Here is a 13,618-nt window from a genome sequence, read left to right on the forward strand (position 1 = left end):
GCGCTCTGAGCTTTCCAGTGCCTCAGAAAGATGTGATCTCTCAGGGTGGGCTGGGCTGTCTGCTCTGCAGGTAAATGAGGTGCCTTTGTTCTCCATTGCAGAGGTCTCTGTGCAGTATGCTAGCAGAGGCCAAAAGTACGCAGTAACTGAATAAAGCTGTCAGTGATTACAATAAGGACTTCAAAAACAATTGGACACATTTAGGTGTGACTTTACAGTAAGTGAACAGTATGTTTTAACATAGCATGAAAGACTAAATTCTTGTTGCCGTGATCGGTTTCCTCTTTTTAGCTTTTGATACCAGAATTTTTTAATGTGCCTCCATTTATAAAAGAGACATTAAGGCAGAAAATAAAGATTAATGTATCTCCAGTCCCTATCTGGAAGCTTACAACTTACGTTGCTACAGGTGTTATCGTGTGGTCGCACCCTTTCTACTTTTTATCTGACTGACCAGAATATCTTAATTGGGTGGCAGATAATTAATGATGAGAGTTTAAAAGTAGTTTCATTCTACTGTTGACATCAGTGGATCTTTAGCAGTTGGAGGCACCAAGAACTATAGTTTACTCTCTGCTAAATATAAAAACCTCATCTTGTAACACCAATAATATAGGGCATAGGACCACAAATGCAATGGGAACTGAGCATCCTCAGCTTCCACTACTGCTAATACTAAAAAAAAAAGAAAAAAAGAAAAAATTAAATTATTTCTTCTTCAGCTATTAGTCTCGGCATACCACCAATTTCCTATGTGAAGTTGTCCCACATCAGGCTTTAGTGGTATGAAAGCAGTGTGCATAGCTTTCATTTGCACCTGTTAATGCCTGGGGAGTGTATGCTGCAGTGGTTTTCCCACTGCTTGAAGAAGAATTAGCAAGTAATGGCTGGTGGAGTTGGGAAGCTCTTAAAAAGGGATTTACTCCTGTTCCCATGTTAGGACTTTGAAGAACTGAAAGAAGGAGAAAGTATTAAATGCTGCTTTATGAACGTGTACGCATGCAGATGTGCACAGAGCAGGTTGCGCACCGAGCATTGTCAGGAAAGGGAATATACAATAGAGGAAATAATTTACAAGGCAGAGTTTAGAGGCAGGAAGTCAGTCCTACTCTGTTGACTGGAGGGCTGCTGCCAAGTTCTTCAGTGCAAAAAGAGTATCTCGGAGGGAAGCCAGGATGGGAATTAAAATAAGTCTTTGTTCGTTTTCTAAAATGCTCCCAGAAGAGGAAAAAACACTAATGACCTCTTGCACTAGTAACTCTCAGTCTCAAAACAGGAAGGGAGGTGAAAACTGCAGGGCTGCAGTGACAGTATAAAACAGGTCTTCCTGGGCAGCTCTTGACTGGAAGAGCAAGGAGCATCACTAGCTGATATTCCTATACTCCTTATATCGCCTAGCGAGAAACATGTGATGCTTCTTTTGCAAGAAGGCAAGACAATGGAGGTACCCACACATGGCCTGGGAGAACATTTCTGTGGCAGGGTGTTAGACTTGCCTTAGATTAGCATTGATTGAAACTCATTTTTATTTGCCATGTGTATCTAGTTCGTAATGGATGTCTTCCCGCGTTACACCCTGTTCCTTCAGGGCTAGGGAAGTTATGCTTGTAAAAAGCAGTGTCTTTCAGCTGAAAGGGGACATGTTGGTTCAGGGCAGTTTGGGGAAGCAACTGCATTTGGGAGGCATATGCAGCGCCTAAACCAGGCTTACCCTTGTAAGCTAAGGTCCTATCCAGTGCTGGTAGATACCAGGCCCTCCTTACCTGAGATGCTGGTGCTCCAAACCCACTCTTGGCTGGGAAGATCTCAAGGTGGTTAAGCACACTGCCAGGCAGTTAGCCATTCCAGATTTTGGAAACCAGAGGAGAGCTGCTGGCCAGCAGTTGGGCCAAGCCAGTCCTTGGCTGTGGAAAGGGGCTTCTTGAAATGGTAAATGTGGAAGTGAATGGATGCAATGGCTTATTGCACCTGACAGCAACTTGGAGCAAGAGAAAGTCTTGCACAGGCAGATCAGAGAACTGGTTATCTTGTAATGAAGCAGTTATCTTGCTGGCAACCATTGATAAATGGCATGGGATGATCGGTGAGGTGACAGGTGGGGAACAGGCCTACCATTCTGGAAAGAAATGGTCCCTCTGGTCTCACATTTCTGGTTGCAAGGGTGCAGGAGCCATTGAAGTCAGCTAAAAAGGAGAAATTGGCCTCTTAACCTCGACAGGCTTTGCATTTGACAAAAGGATGTGGCTACTGGCACAGCTTTACTGCATCTAGGTATCCTGGTTTTCTTCCTGTGGCTGTTTGAAAGACTGAAGGAATTTGTACCTTTGAGTTAAACAACAGTGGGTGGATTTGCTCTTTAAATATGGAGAAATAAAAAGTTAGAAAATCAAGAAAGCACTACAAGTTTGTAGTAAAAACTAATGATGCCCTTCACTGAAGGTTTTTTTTTATTTAAAGGGAATGTAATTCACTGCTAAAGGAGGGTTTTTTCAATTGCAACTTTGTTCTGGGCTGCACAATTAAGGCTCTGCTAGTTATCAGTGTTTCTAAGTCTGCAGGCAATTAAAGTGTATTCACTATTGTATCAATAGAGGCTTTATGAAACTGCAGAGTAAATTTAATGAGCACTCTTCTAGGCCCTTGACCTGTATATTATTAGTTGAGGTATTGCTCTGTGGGAACTCCAGGGCATATGATTTCAGGTTTTTTTCTAAAAGTAATTGCTCTTAAATGCTTTATGCTGCAAGTATAATAGGCAGTGAATGTTTTTGCTAACACAGGTCACCCTTAGAGTTAAATGTGCAGAGATTATTTCACTCTAATATTGCTACATGGGCTGTTTTATAATACCCTTAAGCATGGTAGGCATATTACAAACAACATGTTCCTATGGTTTGGAAAGTAGGGATTCACAAAAGAGACCAATAAATTGGAGGTGGGGGCAGAATCACAGAATGGAAGTTTTGAAAAGTTTTAATTTGGGAACATCAAAATAACTTGTGGCTATGCGGACTTTTTTCCTGTGACAGTGCTGAAATTAACTAGAAAATATGTGCTATAATCTCTGCACGCATGTACACCTCTAATAGTGAAATCCCATTTAACATTAAGTTGAAACAGTGCATTTGAAACAAAATGTTTTGTTTTATTGAAATGTTTTTCCATTGAAAATGTGATTTCAATTTAAACCAAGTTTCAGAAGGAAACTTATCCCAAACATGTCTTGTTGTGTGGGTTCAGGTCATGCTGGCATGCTGTAATGGCCTGTGAGGAAATTCTCCTGTTCAGCTTGTGGGAGATACATGAGTGTTAGCTCAAGGAAGGTGCTCCTGAGATTTTTTTTTTTTTTTTTAAATGCTGCTTAAATGCTACAAATCTCATAGACATGAACAGAGGCAAGACATTCCAGAGCTGTAGCATGCCATTTTCCTTCCTTTGCTCCCTCGCAAAGAAGTAAACTCAAGTCAAACCATAAATGGTTGCTGTTATGACAAAGTCTAATTCCACAGAATTTTGTCTGCTATTATTCCAGTTGCTATTCACCTCCTGAAATGGATTTAAGATACTTCTTGTTAAGGACTGCCTTCAGGCACAAATGGAAACCAAAATAACTGCTTGGGTTTCACCTCAAAGGTTTTGTTGTTTAGCTACAAGTGTTGGCGGACAAGAGATGGCTGTTTCAGAATAGGAGCTCCTTGTACTTCCTCGATCAAAACAGAAACATCGACAACCAAACATGTACTGTCAGGGGGGAGCACTTAAGCTGCTGGCATTATTTCAGTGCAAGTGTGTGTGCAGATTGAACCTAAAAAGAGTGCTCAAGAGGCCTCTGCCTTTGTGCTCGCTGATTTCAGGCCTGTGATGTCCCAGCCACAAAGCCAAGGGTCACACATTCACCTCCAGGACAAAACCTGAGGCCTGACAAGATGCTATGACCTCTGCCTGTAGCTGTAGGGTGTGATTATTAAGATGCTTATCTGTAGTTAGTGTGCTTGAAGGCTTGCAGCTAAGAGGCCCTGCTCCCTTTGATCTGTGCTGCCTTCTGCAGTGAGGCTGTTAAAATTGTGACACCTGAAGTTTGATGATTGACAGGTAGTGGCATGATTAGTGAGAGACCTGAGCAGGTGTTCAATGGCATGAAGTCTTACCACTCTTTTTAGCCTTTGGTTCAGAATAGGTCTCTTCGCAGTGAAATTCAGGGGTCAGGTGCTTTGTATCAGAAACAGTAACAGAATTTGGAGCATTTTACCAAAACCGATGGGATATCTGAGGGAGCTAGAAAACCAAAGAGGTGGGTAAAGGCCTTTGGAGCTCAACACCTCTGAATGGGGAGGCGCCTGTCATCTGAAGACTACTGAATCCCAATACTGATGTAGAGTATATGCAACTGAAGAGGGAAAGCTCATCAGACTGTAGGGTTTTGTCATGTGTTTCTTCATAAACTATCCCACCAGACAGTACTGTATTTAATGCAGGATCCCAGATGCAATGCCTTATGGGTGAGGCACTAGCCTGGGACTGGACAAACTTGAATTCTACCATCAGTTCTGCCATATCTGCCTTTCGGAAGTCTTGCGAACACTTCTGTTTAGCTGGAAACTTTTAAGTATTTCTTCTGAAGGAAAAGTACAGCTTGTTTTTGTAAGCATAAACACAGCAATCAAGGATTAGAGAGTTGTTTTCCCTGACCAAAGATTTTTTCCTTGTAACAGAAGGAGTAATGATTACTCCTTCCTTCCATGTGTTTGCCTGCTCTGTTTGGAGTGTGAACTCTTCAGGACAAGGGTTGTCTCTTGCTCTGGGTTTATACACCATATGGTGGAGTGAAGCTTCGCTGGTGTTTATGCTGGCCTGTAAAGCAAATAACATAGGATGCTGGAAAAGTCTTTTGTAAGCAGGCTCTCATCTCCTTTCAGCACTGGAAGGAGAGTAGGGAAACAGATCATTGCCAGAGGGGCGTCTCATTTCACAGCACAGTAAACTTGGAAAAAAGGAGCTGAGAACACCTCTACTGGGTGACCTAGAACAGGTGTTCCTTGCTCGAATCCCCTGCTGAACTTGGCTCCCACTCAAGCAGCCTCACATAGATGCAGATCAGAGACTAGTATTGCAGAACAGTGCATTCAGTGAGTTTTCATTTCCTTTTAGAAATTAGGCCAGATCGTTTCTGTTATATTAAAAAAAGTTCCTGTGTGTGATAAAATAAATGATAGACATCAGTTTCTGTTGCTGTGATGGGAGAGTCCTCAGGAGAGTTGGGCAGAAATAGAGAGTGTTTCCTTCACAATAAAAGCTGCCTGAGTCTCTCTGGTGTGAAAAGGCAGGGTCATCCTTTGTCTTCCCCTCCCATATTGACTAAAGGGCATTAAAACTGTTTCTCCTTTCTCTCCAGGGAAAAAACCTCTGTCTGATTTTTGGATGCTTATTCAAACCTGTACTCAAGAATTTCATAAAGCTTTTTAAAAGCACTTCATTCTTTTTACTAACATCTCTGAAGTCTTTCAGCATGTTATTGCTCTTCCTGCTTGGCAAATGTAAGAAAGGACTGGGATACAGGAGCCATTCACATCTTCCCTGTCTCTGGAATGACATTAACCATGTTTCTCCTTTTTGTAAAGCACCTAAGGTTTAGCAGTGATAAGTGTTATTTAAGTTGTTATTACTGTAGAGTCACTCTGAAGTGAGACGTGGTTATATGGCTGTCTTCACACTGCTGTTCCCAGTTCTTGGTAACAGTGCAGATGGTTCTGCACTCCTAGCCCTGATGCAGTAATGTCAGCAGCTTTCCAGCCTGCTGTGGAGGTGACATCATGGGGCTGCATGCCAGCCTTAGGCCCTCTGCTGCAGTTAACAGCTGGAAAGTCTCCCACAAGCTCTTCTGCACAGCACAGGGGACTGATAGACTACCAGTAGTCCTGAGAGCAGCTAGCTGATAGGGTGCATCGCTTTCATTTGCTGGAGTAGTGAGTGCAGAACCACATTAAACAGAGTATTTAGGCTTCTTACTTTACAGTGAAGTCTGTAGGAGCTCGAACTAAATCCTTTTACTGAGCCCGGCCTTCAAGGCCTACTAAAGCCAAGCGCTTAATGCATGTATTTAACAGAAGTCCATCCCTCTTAGGCACAGCATGAAGTCAGCACATTTAAACACATGCTTAAAGTTAAATCCATTTACTGCTGTGGTAACAAGCATGCATGCTACCTACCTCCCTCTCCCTATAAATCAACAGTGCATTAATTCGTCAGCCACAGTACATGAGTGCGTTTATTAGATGCACCTAGTACTTCATTCATCATTCCTGAATGTCAGTAGTCAAAGCTTTTGAGGGTCCGTGCACTTTGGGGTTGTTATTCCAGGTTACCTTTCTGGAAGAGCTAATGTATGCTGCAAATGCCAGTGCAGTAAAGTGAGAAACTAGGAAATAAAATCTTGAACAAAAATAAGAAGATTGGAAAAAACAAACCAAACCAAAACCAAACACAACAAAAAATGCCCATCTGGTGCATAGTAGCATTTTTTTTGGAAAACCCTCAGAAATAAGCCATCGTTACATTGAAATGCCAATGAACTGATTTATGTTTCTTTATGAATCAATTTATGTTTGTTTCTGTTAGAAGCCTCGAGGATGCCTAAGACAAAATAGGGAGCTTAAAATCACAGATTCTGTCTTGGCTTTGTCGCTCTGCATGATTGTGTACATGCTTCCCAGAGCAAAATTCTAGGAACTTGGTCTTAGGCAGCAATCTCAGTAGGCAATAGCAAAAGAACTCTGGAGGATGAGTCATTTCCTCTGTGGCATGACCATCACTGGAGTGGTCATCCCTGTTCCCTGACTGTTAAAGGAATGTGCCTGCACCTGGTTTACACTAACCTTTTTGTTAGATAGGATCTTCCCAGGGATTGCATGCATGCCTTAGAGGAGTGTGGTCCTTTGTAGGACAGTACGTATCTGAATGTTTCTGGGTTTTAAGGAAATAGCCCATGCTGTTTACTGGATCAGACTCTGCCATCCCTCCCCTCTTCTCTCTAGGAGTATCTACAGTCCAAGAGGTTTCTGTTTTGTGACAAGAGGATTCCCTCAGTCTCTCTCTCTCTCTCTCTCTCTCTCTCTCCCCCCCCCCCCCTCTCTCTCCCCCCCCCCCCCTCCACACCCCTATGTATGAGGACATGCCTCTAATCTGTCCTGTCCTGTTTCACATTTCTTGATATCTTTATATTTTACAGTAGCTTCCAGAGGTTGTTTTCCATTCCAGTACTTCAACTGCCAGCAATACTTGTATATTTTCTTGGCCTTGTTGGACTCTGGCAGGGAAAAGGAGGCTTCAAGGCACAGCTGCCTTGCTTTCTCTACCAGCTTATTTGTTTCAAAGTCTACATGGTAGAGTTTTAACATGTCGAATGTGTAGCACCTTGAAAGGTCATTTAAAGACCCTGCTCTTTTTCATATGACTGTTTCTTGATGTGAGAGCAAGGCATTTCAAAACAATGACTCCAGGCATAGTCTAGGTCTTCAACAGTTGTCAAGAAGCAAGTTGCCAATGTTTTACACTTAGCATTTGACAGAAGCTCTGACGAGTACCTTAGCTGTCTGGCTTTTTTCAGTCATTCAGGTGTAGTGGTGTTTTAGGCTGTTGATCTCACTATGGATACAAGCACCACAGTTTTATTTCAGTGTAAGTAGTCAAGATGAATCCCTATGGGAAAGTAGTACTGATTTCAGATGACTGTGTGTATTTAGGGGCTAGCCACCCTTTGTCTCCATGGATATTTTTAATGGAAAATTCACTAGTTTGGTGTTAAAATTCTCCTTTTTTTTGTCTTTAAAATGAATGTTGGTTTTTTGGTTTCAATTGATAGCCTTTATTCAGTAAGTGTTAAACACAGCTCATTGAATTATTCCATGGTTCAGTGTTTCCATGAGCATTTGTATTGTTCTTCCAAATTTTGATTAAAAAAAATAATGGAATGAAAACAGATATTTCAAATGCTTCAGCCCTTTTTAACCAGCTCTAAGACTGGCAGGAAGATTTCAAAATGTCAGTGGAACTTTTGCAAACTATTTCAGCAGGCATATTTTCCTTCTTGTTTATTATTCAGCTTGGATAAGTAGCAGTTTCTATCTAAGCATAGTTCTAGCTGTATAAAACTGTAGATATTGCATAGAATGTTAGCTAAATTCTAGCAGAAACTGACAAAATAAAGATAAAACCAAAACCAGACTTCAGGCCACTTTGGGTGATTATAGTAGGATTTATTGTGTATATATTCTTTGTCCTGGTCTGACTTGCTAGGGTTTCTTCAAAACCTCGTTTACAGCAGTGACAGCACAGACAGAGTAGATGAAGATAGGATTTGTGGTTCCTGATTAAGGGTCTCAGTTTGACACTTTGTAGCTATGGCTGAGCCCAGAAAATTCAGTTCATATTTGTCTGGAATTTTTTGATGTTTGTTAAAATATAAGAAAATGAATTAATCTAGCAAGAATTTGGGGGGGAGGGGGACACGGGATGGGACGGGGTGTCTGGTTTTGATATCTGAAGAGGGCTTATTCCTGCAGACTTGCTAGGCAATGCTGGCTTTAGTGAGAGGCATTACCTGAGTGAGAAATGTAAGATTTGGCAAATCAAACCCTTCTACGTCCTCCGGACTGTTTTGCTGCTGTGATACACAGAATACCAGCTGGCCACATCAGCTGCCTTGCAGAGAAACAGATGTGTTAGGGTAATGTAAATTGTTCTTTACAGATTGTCTGGGGGGGGGGGGGGGGGGGGTAAAAATAAATTCTGTTTTTAAAAACAAACAAACAAAAAATCCCCAGAACAAAACAGTTAAAAGGCCACCTTAATTTGTTTCATATTTTTGCAAATTGATTTTAGAATATTCTTAATGACGAAATATTTGTTACAATATAGGGGCAAAAGGGGCAGACAACAATTAGACATAAAAAGCCCTATTTCTTCTACAATTTCATGACAGCAGAGAGTCAGGATCACATTTTCTAAAGCATTGAATATCAGCAGGTTCCATTTTGCAGATTATGGATGTGACTATATGCTGTCTGTCTAGAGGAACAGCACCAAACGTACAGCTCTGTCTTCTCAAATGAGCTTTTATTTTGTGTTGGGGTCCAAGGTCCATTTCCAGAGATGTCCTGGGTGAATTCTTCTCCTGTGTGGACTACCTCTCTTTTGTTTACAAGTGTCAAAGATCAGGTTGTCTTGATCCAAGTTCTCCAGAAATTCCTTCTACACCAGAAGAGAGTTTGGAAACTGTTCTCAACCTGATTGTTTTTTCCATTACTCTTCCCATTATGGTATGATGGGAGATCATACAGCCATTGAATTACAGTGACTTAAGCAGGCACCCAGTTTTCCTATCCTACAGGTCAGTCTGCTCTTGAATGTGTCATTAATCTGGCATTGTGATCTTGACACTTGGGTGGGGTTTTTAAAATGTCTGGCTTTTACATCAAGAACATCTCAAACAAGCTTAAATCAGGACTGCTTGCTTATCTCGGAATAGGATGATATTGGAGAGAGGAGTGGTATAGGGAAGTTGGCATGCCTCAGGAAGCCAAGAACATCTGGTCTGGGTTAAATCTAAGCGACAAGAAATAATGCACATTTGGTTTTGATTGCTATATTGACCTGGTTTGTGCAGCAGTTTGCATTGTTAATTGATATCAGAGAATTGCAAATTCCTTTTTAAATGGGGGAAGTATCCCAGTTAGAGAGCAAAGGGTCTTCTAAAGTTAATGACTTCTGATGTAGAAAAACCCTGTATATTGTTGTGATGGTGTGTATATTCAAATCTCCTTGAAAAGCTCATGGCAGAACTACCCTGGCTCAGCACTGCTAAGAAGAGCAGGATGATCTCAGTTGTGGGCCCATGGAAATCTTGCTTCAAGTTTTCTGTTTGGAGTAAACTTTAATTCTAACATTTCTTTCAAGTTTATACTGCAAGAGGGGAAGAGAGTTGCAAAGAAAGGACAATGGTTAAACTGCAATGAAACATTGTGTTGTGAGCTCTTTTTAAAATCTTTTTTTCAGTCTTCACAATACTCTGAGGAATATTACATTAGTTTTGATCTGAAGTGAAACAAGTGTTTTACATAATTGTGAGGTTCAGAAAATTGAGGCAAAACCTATAACTCTCTGGGAAGTGAACTAGAGGTCTCAGCTTCTTTGCAAGGAAGTGGGAAGGGTGGGTGCCACATTTGCGTGTATGAGGAGGGAGGAAAACTGCATTTTGTCTGAAAAGTAAATGGAGTATGGCAATGGCCTTTGGGACATGTACTTGCCTGGAAGCAGGATGCACAGGCAAGGTACCATGGAGAGGGGAGTTTTGTGTTAGTAGCGCTCACTCACTCTCTGTGTTTCTCTTCCAGTCAGATGGGACCATCCTGGCTATTGCTTTGTTGATCCTCTTCCTCTTGCTGGCATTGGTTCTTCTCTGGTGGTTCTGGCCTCTTTGCTGCACAGTGGTAAGTGACAGAAATCATTAGCACAAAACAGCAATTCGGTGTTGCCTGAATGTAAGAAATGAATGGGAAGGAGGCAAAGTTTTCCAGTAAGAAAGAGCGTAGGACTGGTCACTGAACAAGATGGCATTTCTTCCATTGCTAGCACTGTTTTGTGCTTCTATTTCATCTGCCTGACCTTTGGATTATACCCATGAAATAGCAACGTTGCTAACATATGGACCTTGTCAGGAGCCTTTTAGTCTTATTCATTGTTCACAATATGGAAGTGGTTTGCAGAAATGTATTAGTTGCCATGCCTTTTTAGGAAGGAATGGCTTTTCTGGATTTTCCAATTCCTGTGTCAGTGTCCCACTGCTGGAGGGCTCCTGTAGAAGGGCAGTCATTCTGAACCCTGGCTGGAGTCCTTGTTCTGCCTCAGGTACAAGGAAAAGACATTTCTAAGTGTGCAAATTTTTGCAAGACTAACTTTTTTTCCTGGCTCACCATGTCTGAAAAGCACTTTGAAATATCCAAATGACAGTTTCAGTAGAAGTATGACTATGCTTCACTGAGCAATATCTTTCCTCCATGCTTTTTCACAAAATGTTCTATGGAGTTAAAATGCACAGTCACAGAGTTAATAATCAAAAAAGGCAGACAGAAATGAGGAGAAAATGGAAGAGAAGGAAGAGGTCAAGGCAGGCAAGAATGAAATCACAGGACTTGAGACAAGCTTTTCTCTCACACATGGCCCTGCTCTTTGTCTGCAAGGACCTGTCATACCCCTGTACATCTCTGCTCATCATCCCCTAGGGCTGCCTTTTCCCAGTGAAGATCAGGGCAAAGGCTGGTTATTGTGGAACGTACAATACAGTGAAGCTCTGCTCTTCCTTTGGGCCTTGTTTGTGCTGCAAATATAGAGCAAGAATTAGGGATGTATAAATGTCAGCAAAATTGGAGTCTGGTTTTGGTGACTGGCTGTATGTAATGTTTCAGATGCTTCTTTTAAGACTGGCCAAACTGGCTGCAGTTTCTGGGTCACTATTGTTATTCCTGATTTTAAATCACTTACTTGTAAATTTGCACCATGTTGTACCAAACCTACGATCCGGTGCCGAGAACTTTGGAGCCACAAACTGCAGGAGCAGTCACATTTGAGGATGAGTCTTTGTGGTGAGATGTATTTCTCTATCCAGAACAAGGATGGAAATCTCGCAGGAAAAATCTTAGTTGTCTATTTCTATTTCTGGCTGGAAATGGTAGGGGGTAAAACACTGCTTTTCACAGTAGTTTCGCACCTCTGTCCTGACATGAAAACCAGAAAGGGAAAAATATTTATTTGGACTTTTCAGAACAATAAAAAAAAATCAGTTCTAGAAGTGGACAAAGGATTAGCAGCGTGGTAGGCTGCTCAGAGTTATTTGTCTAAACTAGATGGCACGTTCCCAGAGAAGCTGGGCCAACTTCTTTGTTGGCGCATCTGCGTAGAAGTCAATGGAGATGTGCCATGTACAGATGTTTACACTGGGATTTGGTGGAGAATTGAGGTGATAGAGAGGAAAGGCCCTAAGTGATGCTGCCATTTTAAGGTTCTGTTACAGGAGAAGGATGAAGCTGATAGGAAAAAGGTATAAATAAAAGCAGCAGGGCATGGACTAAGGAGAATATGGAGCTATGCCTTGAGAGGGTAGTATGGTACTGCTCCAGTGGAATGATATGAGGATAGTGGTCGTATAACAGTGTTCTTGAAGTGTAAGAAATACAGTCCAGATAAGCAAGGCGAGTGCAACAGAGATAGGGAGTCTCTTGTCCACATGAAACTTTATAATCTTAATATTTTCCAGATTTAAATTCTGTACTTAAAAAATTTGTTGTAGATAAAAACTTTTCCTCACCCTTTCTCCTCCTTTACCTCCCACATTCCCTCTTAGCAAGGTCTCCGAGTGGGGACTATCTCACTGATACTTTCCAAATGTAAGTAAGTCAAACACATCTCTCTACTTGCTGGAAAGATTTTAATTCAAGAGCCTGTATGAAACCTCTTCCATCTCTCTGGGAGGGCAGTCCAGAATGTTTGGCAGTAGATCAGCAGCTAAGATACCTCACTGTGTATTGCTTACCTAAAGATTCTGTAAAATTAAAGATAAATCCACAGAGGAGTACCCAGCTTGTTTGACTTAGGGTAGGGAGAAAGAGAGCAGAGCAGTGCTTATTTACTAGTTTGGTAATGGCACGTTAAGGAATGCAGTGTTGTCAGAAGCAACAGAGTGAATTAAGGGCAGAGGAACTGGCTTGCACAACAGACAAGAGAGGCAGGGAAGCAATAACCTCTAATAATCAAACCGCAGACCCAGAGATACTGCTGTGGATTCAAGCCCAGGGACATTTCAGAGATAATTGTGTATGTGTCCGGGGGGGGGGAAAGAAAAAACACAACAAACTTTTTTCTTAGCAAGTATAAATTTGTTTGAGTGACAAGCACATTTCTAAACCCTGAAATTCCTCTTGGCATGCTTTTTAATTAAATTGGAATCATTATTATCCAGCAGTTCTTCAGGAAAGACACCAAGCCAGCTTCATCCCTGGAGTAAATGGACTGAAGTCAATAGACTTACTCTGGAGATTTATCTGGAACCCAGTATCTCCTTGGCATGCACCCATCAAGAAATGCTGTTTCCAAGTGTATCCAAGTTTATTGGTCTCAGAAGTATTCTGGGATGAAGTCTGGAATTTACCACTTGGTTTACAGTAGATGCAATTGTTGCTTAGTGGATCAGAACAATAGTTAGGTCTTTGCTGTGCCTGATACTAGCACAGGCAAAATTTCCCTTGATATCTGTGGAGGGAATATTACAAAAGCATGGGAGCCAGGTGCTAACCTTTCAGAAGGTTTCACGGATGTTTATTCAACAACAGAAAACAAAGAAGAGCAATTCTGCTAAGCTGACAACCCCAACACTGTACACGTTAGAAGAATGATGACAAATACCAAGACATCTATAACAGGATGACCCCACTGTTCCTCTGTTGAGCATATCAGCAAAACAGCAGATGCCAGATCCTGGCCTTGTTGATGTTAGTGGGCACTCTGCTGTTGTCTTCCCATTCCTCCTCTTTCCTGAACACAGCATAACCTGAAGGATTCCGAGCGATTA

At 41.6% G+C, this 13,618-nt stretch overlaps 1 protein-coding gene across 1 annotated transcript in view; it reads left to right on the top strand.

The window, feature by feature from the left end:
• The window catches only part of ANTXR1 (ANTXR cell adhesion molecule 1), a 113,313-nt gene that overhangs the window by 51,233 nt on the left and 48,462 nt on the right, over nucleotides 1-13,618 (top strand). The window contains exon 13 of the mRNA XM_030035873.1: nucleotides 10,389-10,488. Coding sequence (XP_029891733.1) covers nucleotides 10,389-10,488 — 100 coding nt within the window. The remainder of the gene's footprint in view (nucleotides 1-10,388; nucleotides 10,489-13,618) is intronic.

Source organism: Aquila chrysaetos, chromosome 13 (assembly GCF_900496995.4).
Source record: "Aquila chrysaetos chrysaetos chromosome 13, bAquChr1.4, whole genome shotgun sequence".
Lineage (NCBI taxonomy): Eukaryota > Metazoa > Chordata > Aves > Accipitriformes > Accipitridae > Aquila > Aquila chrysaetos.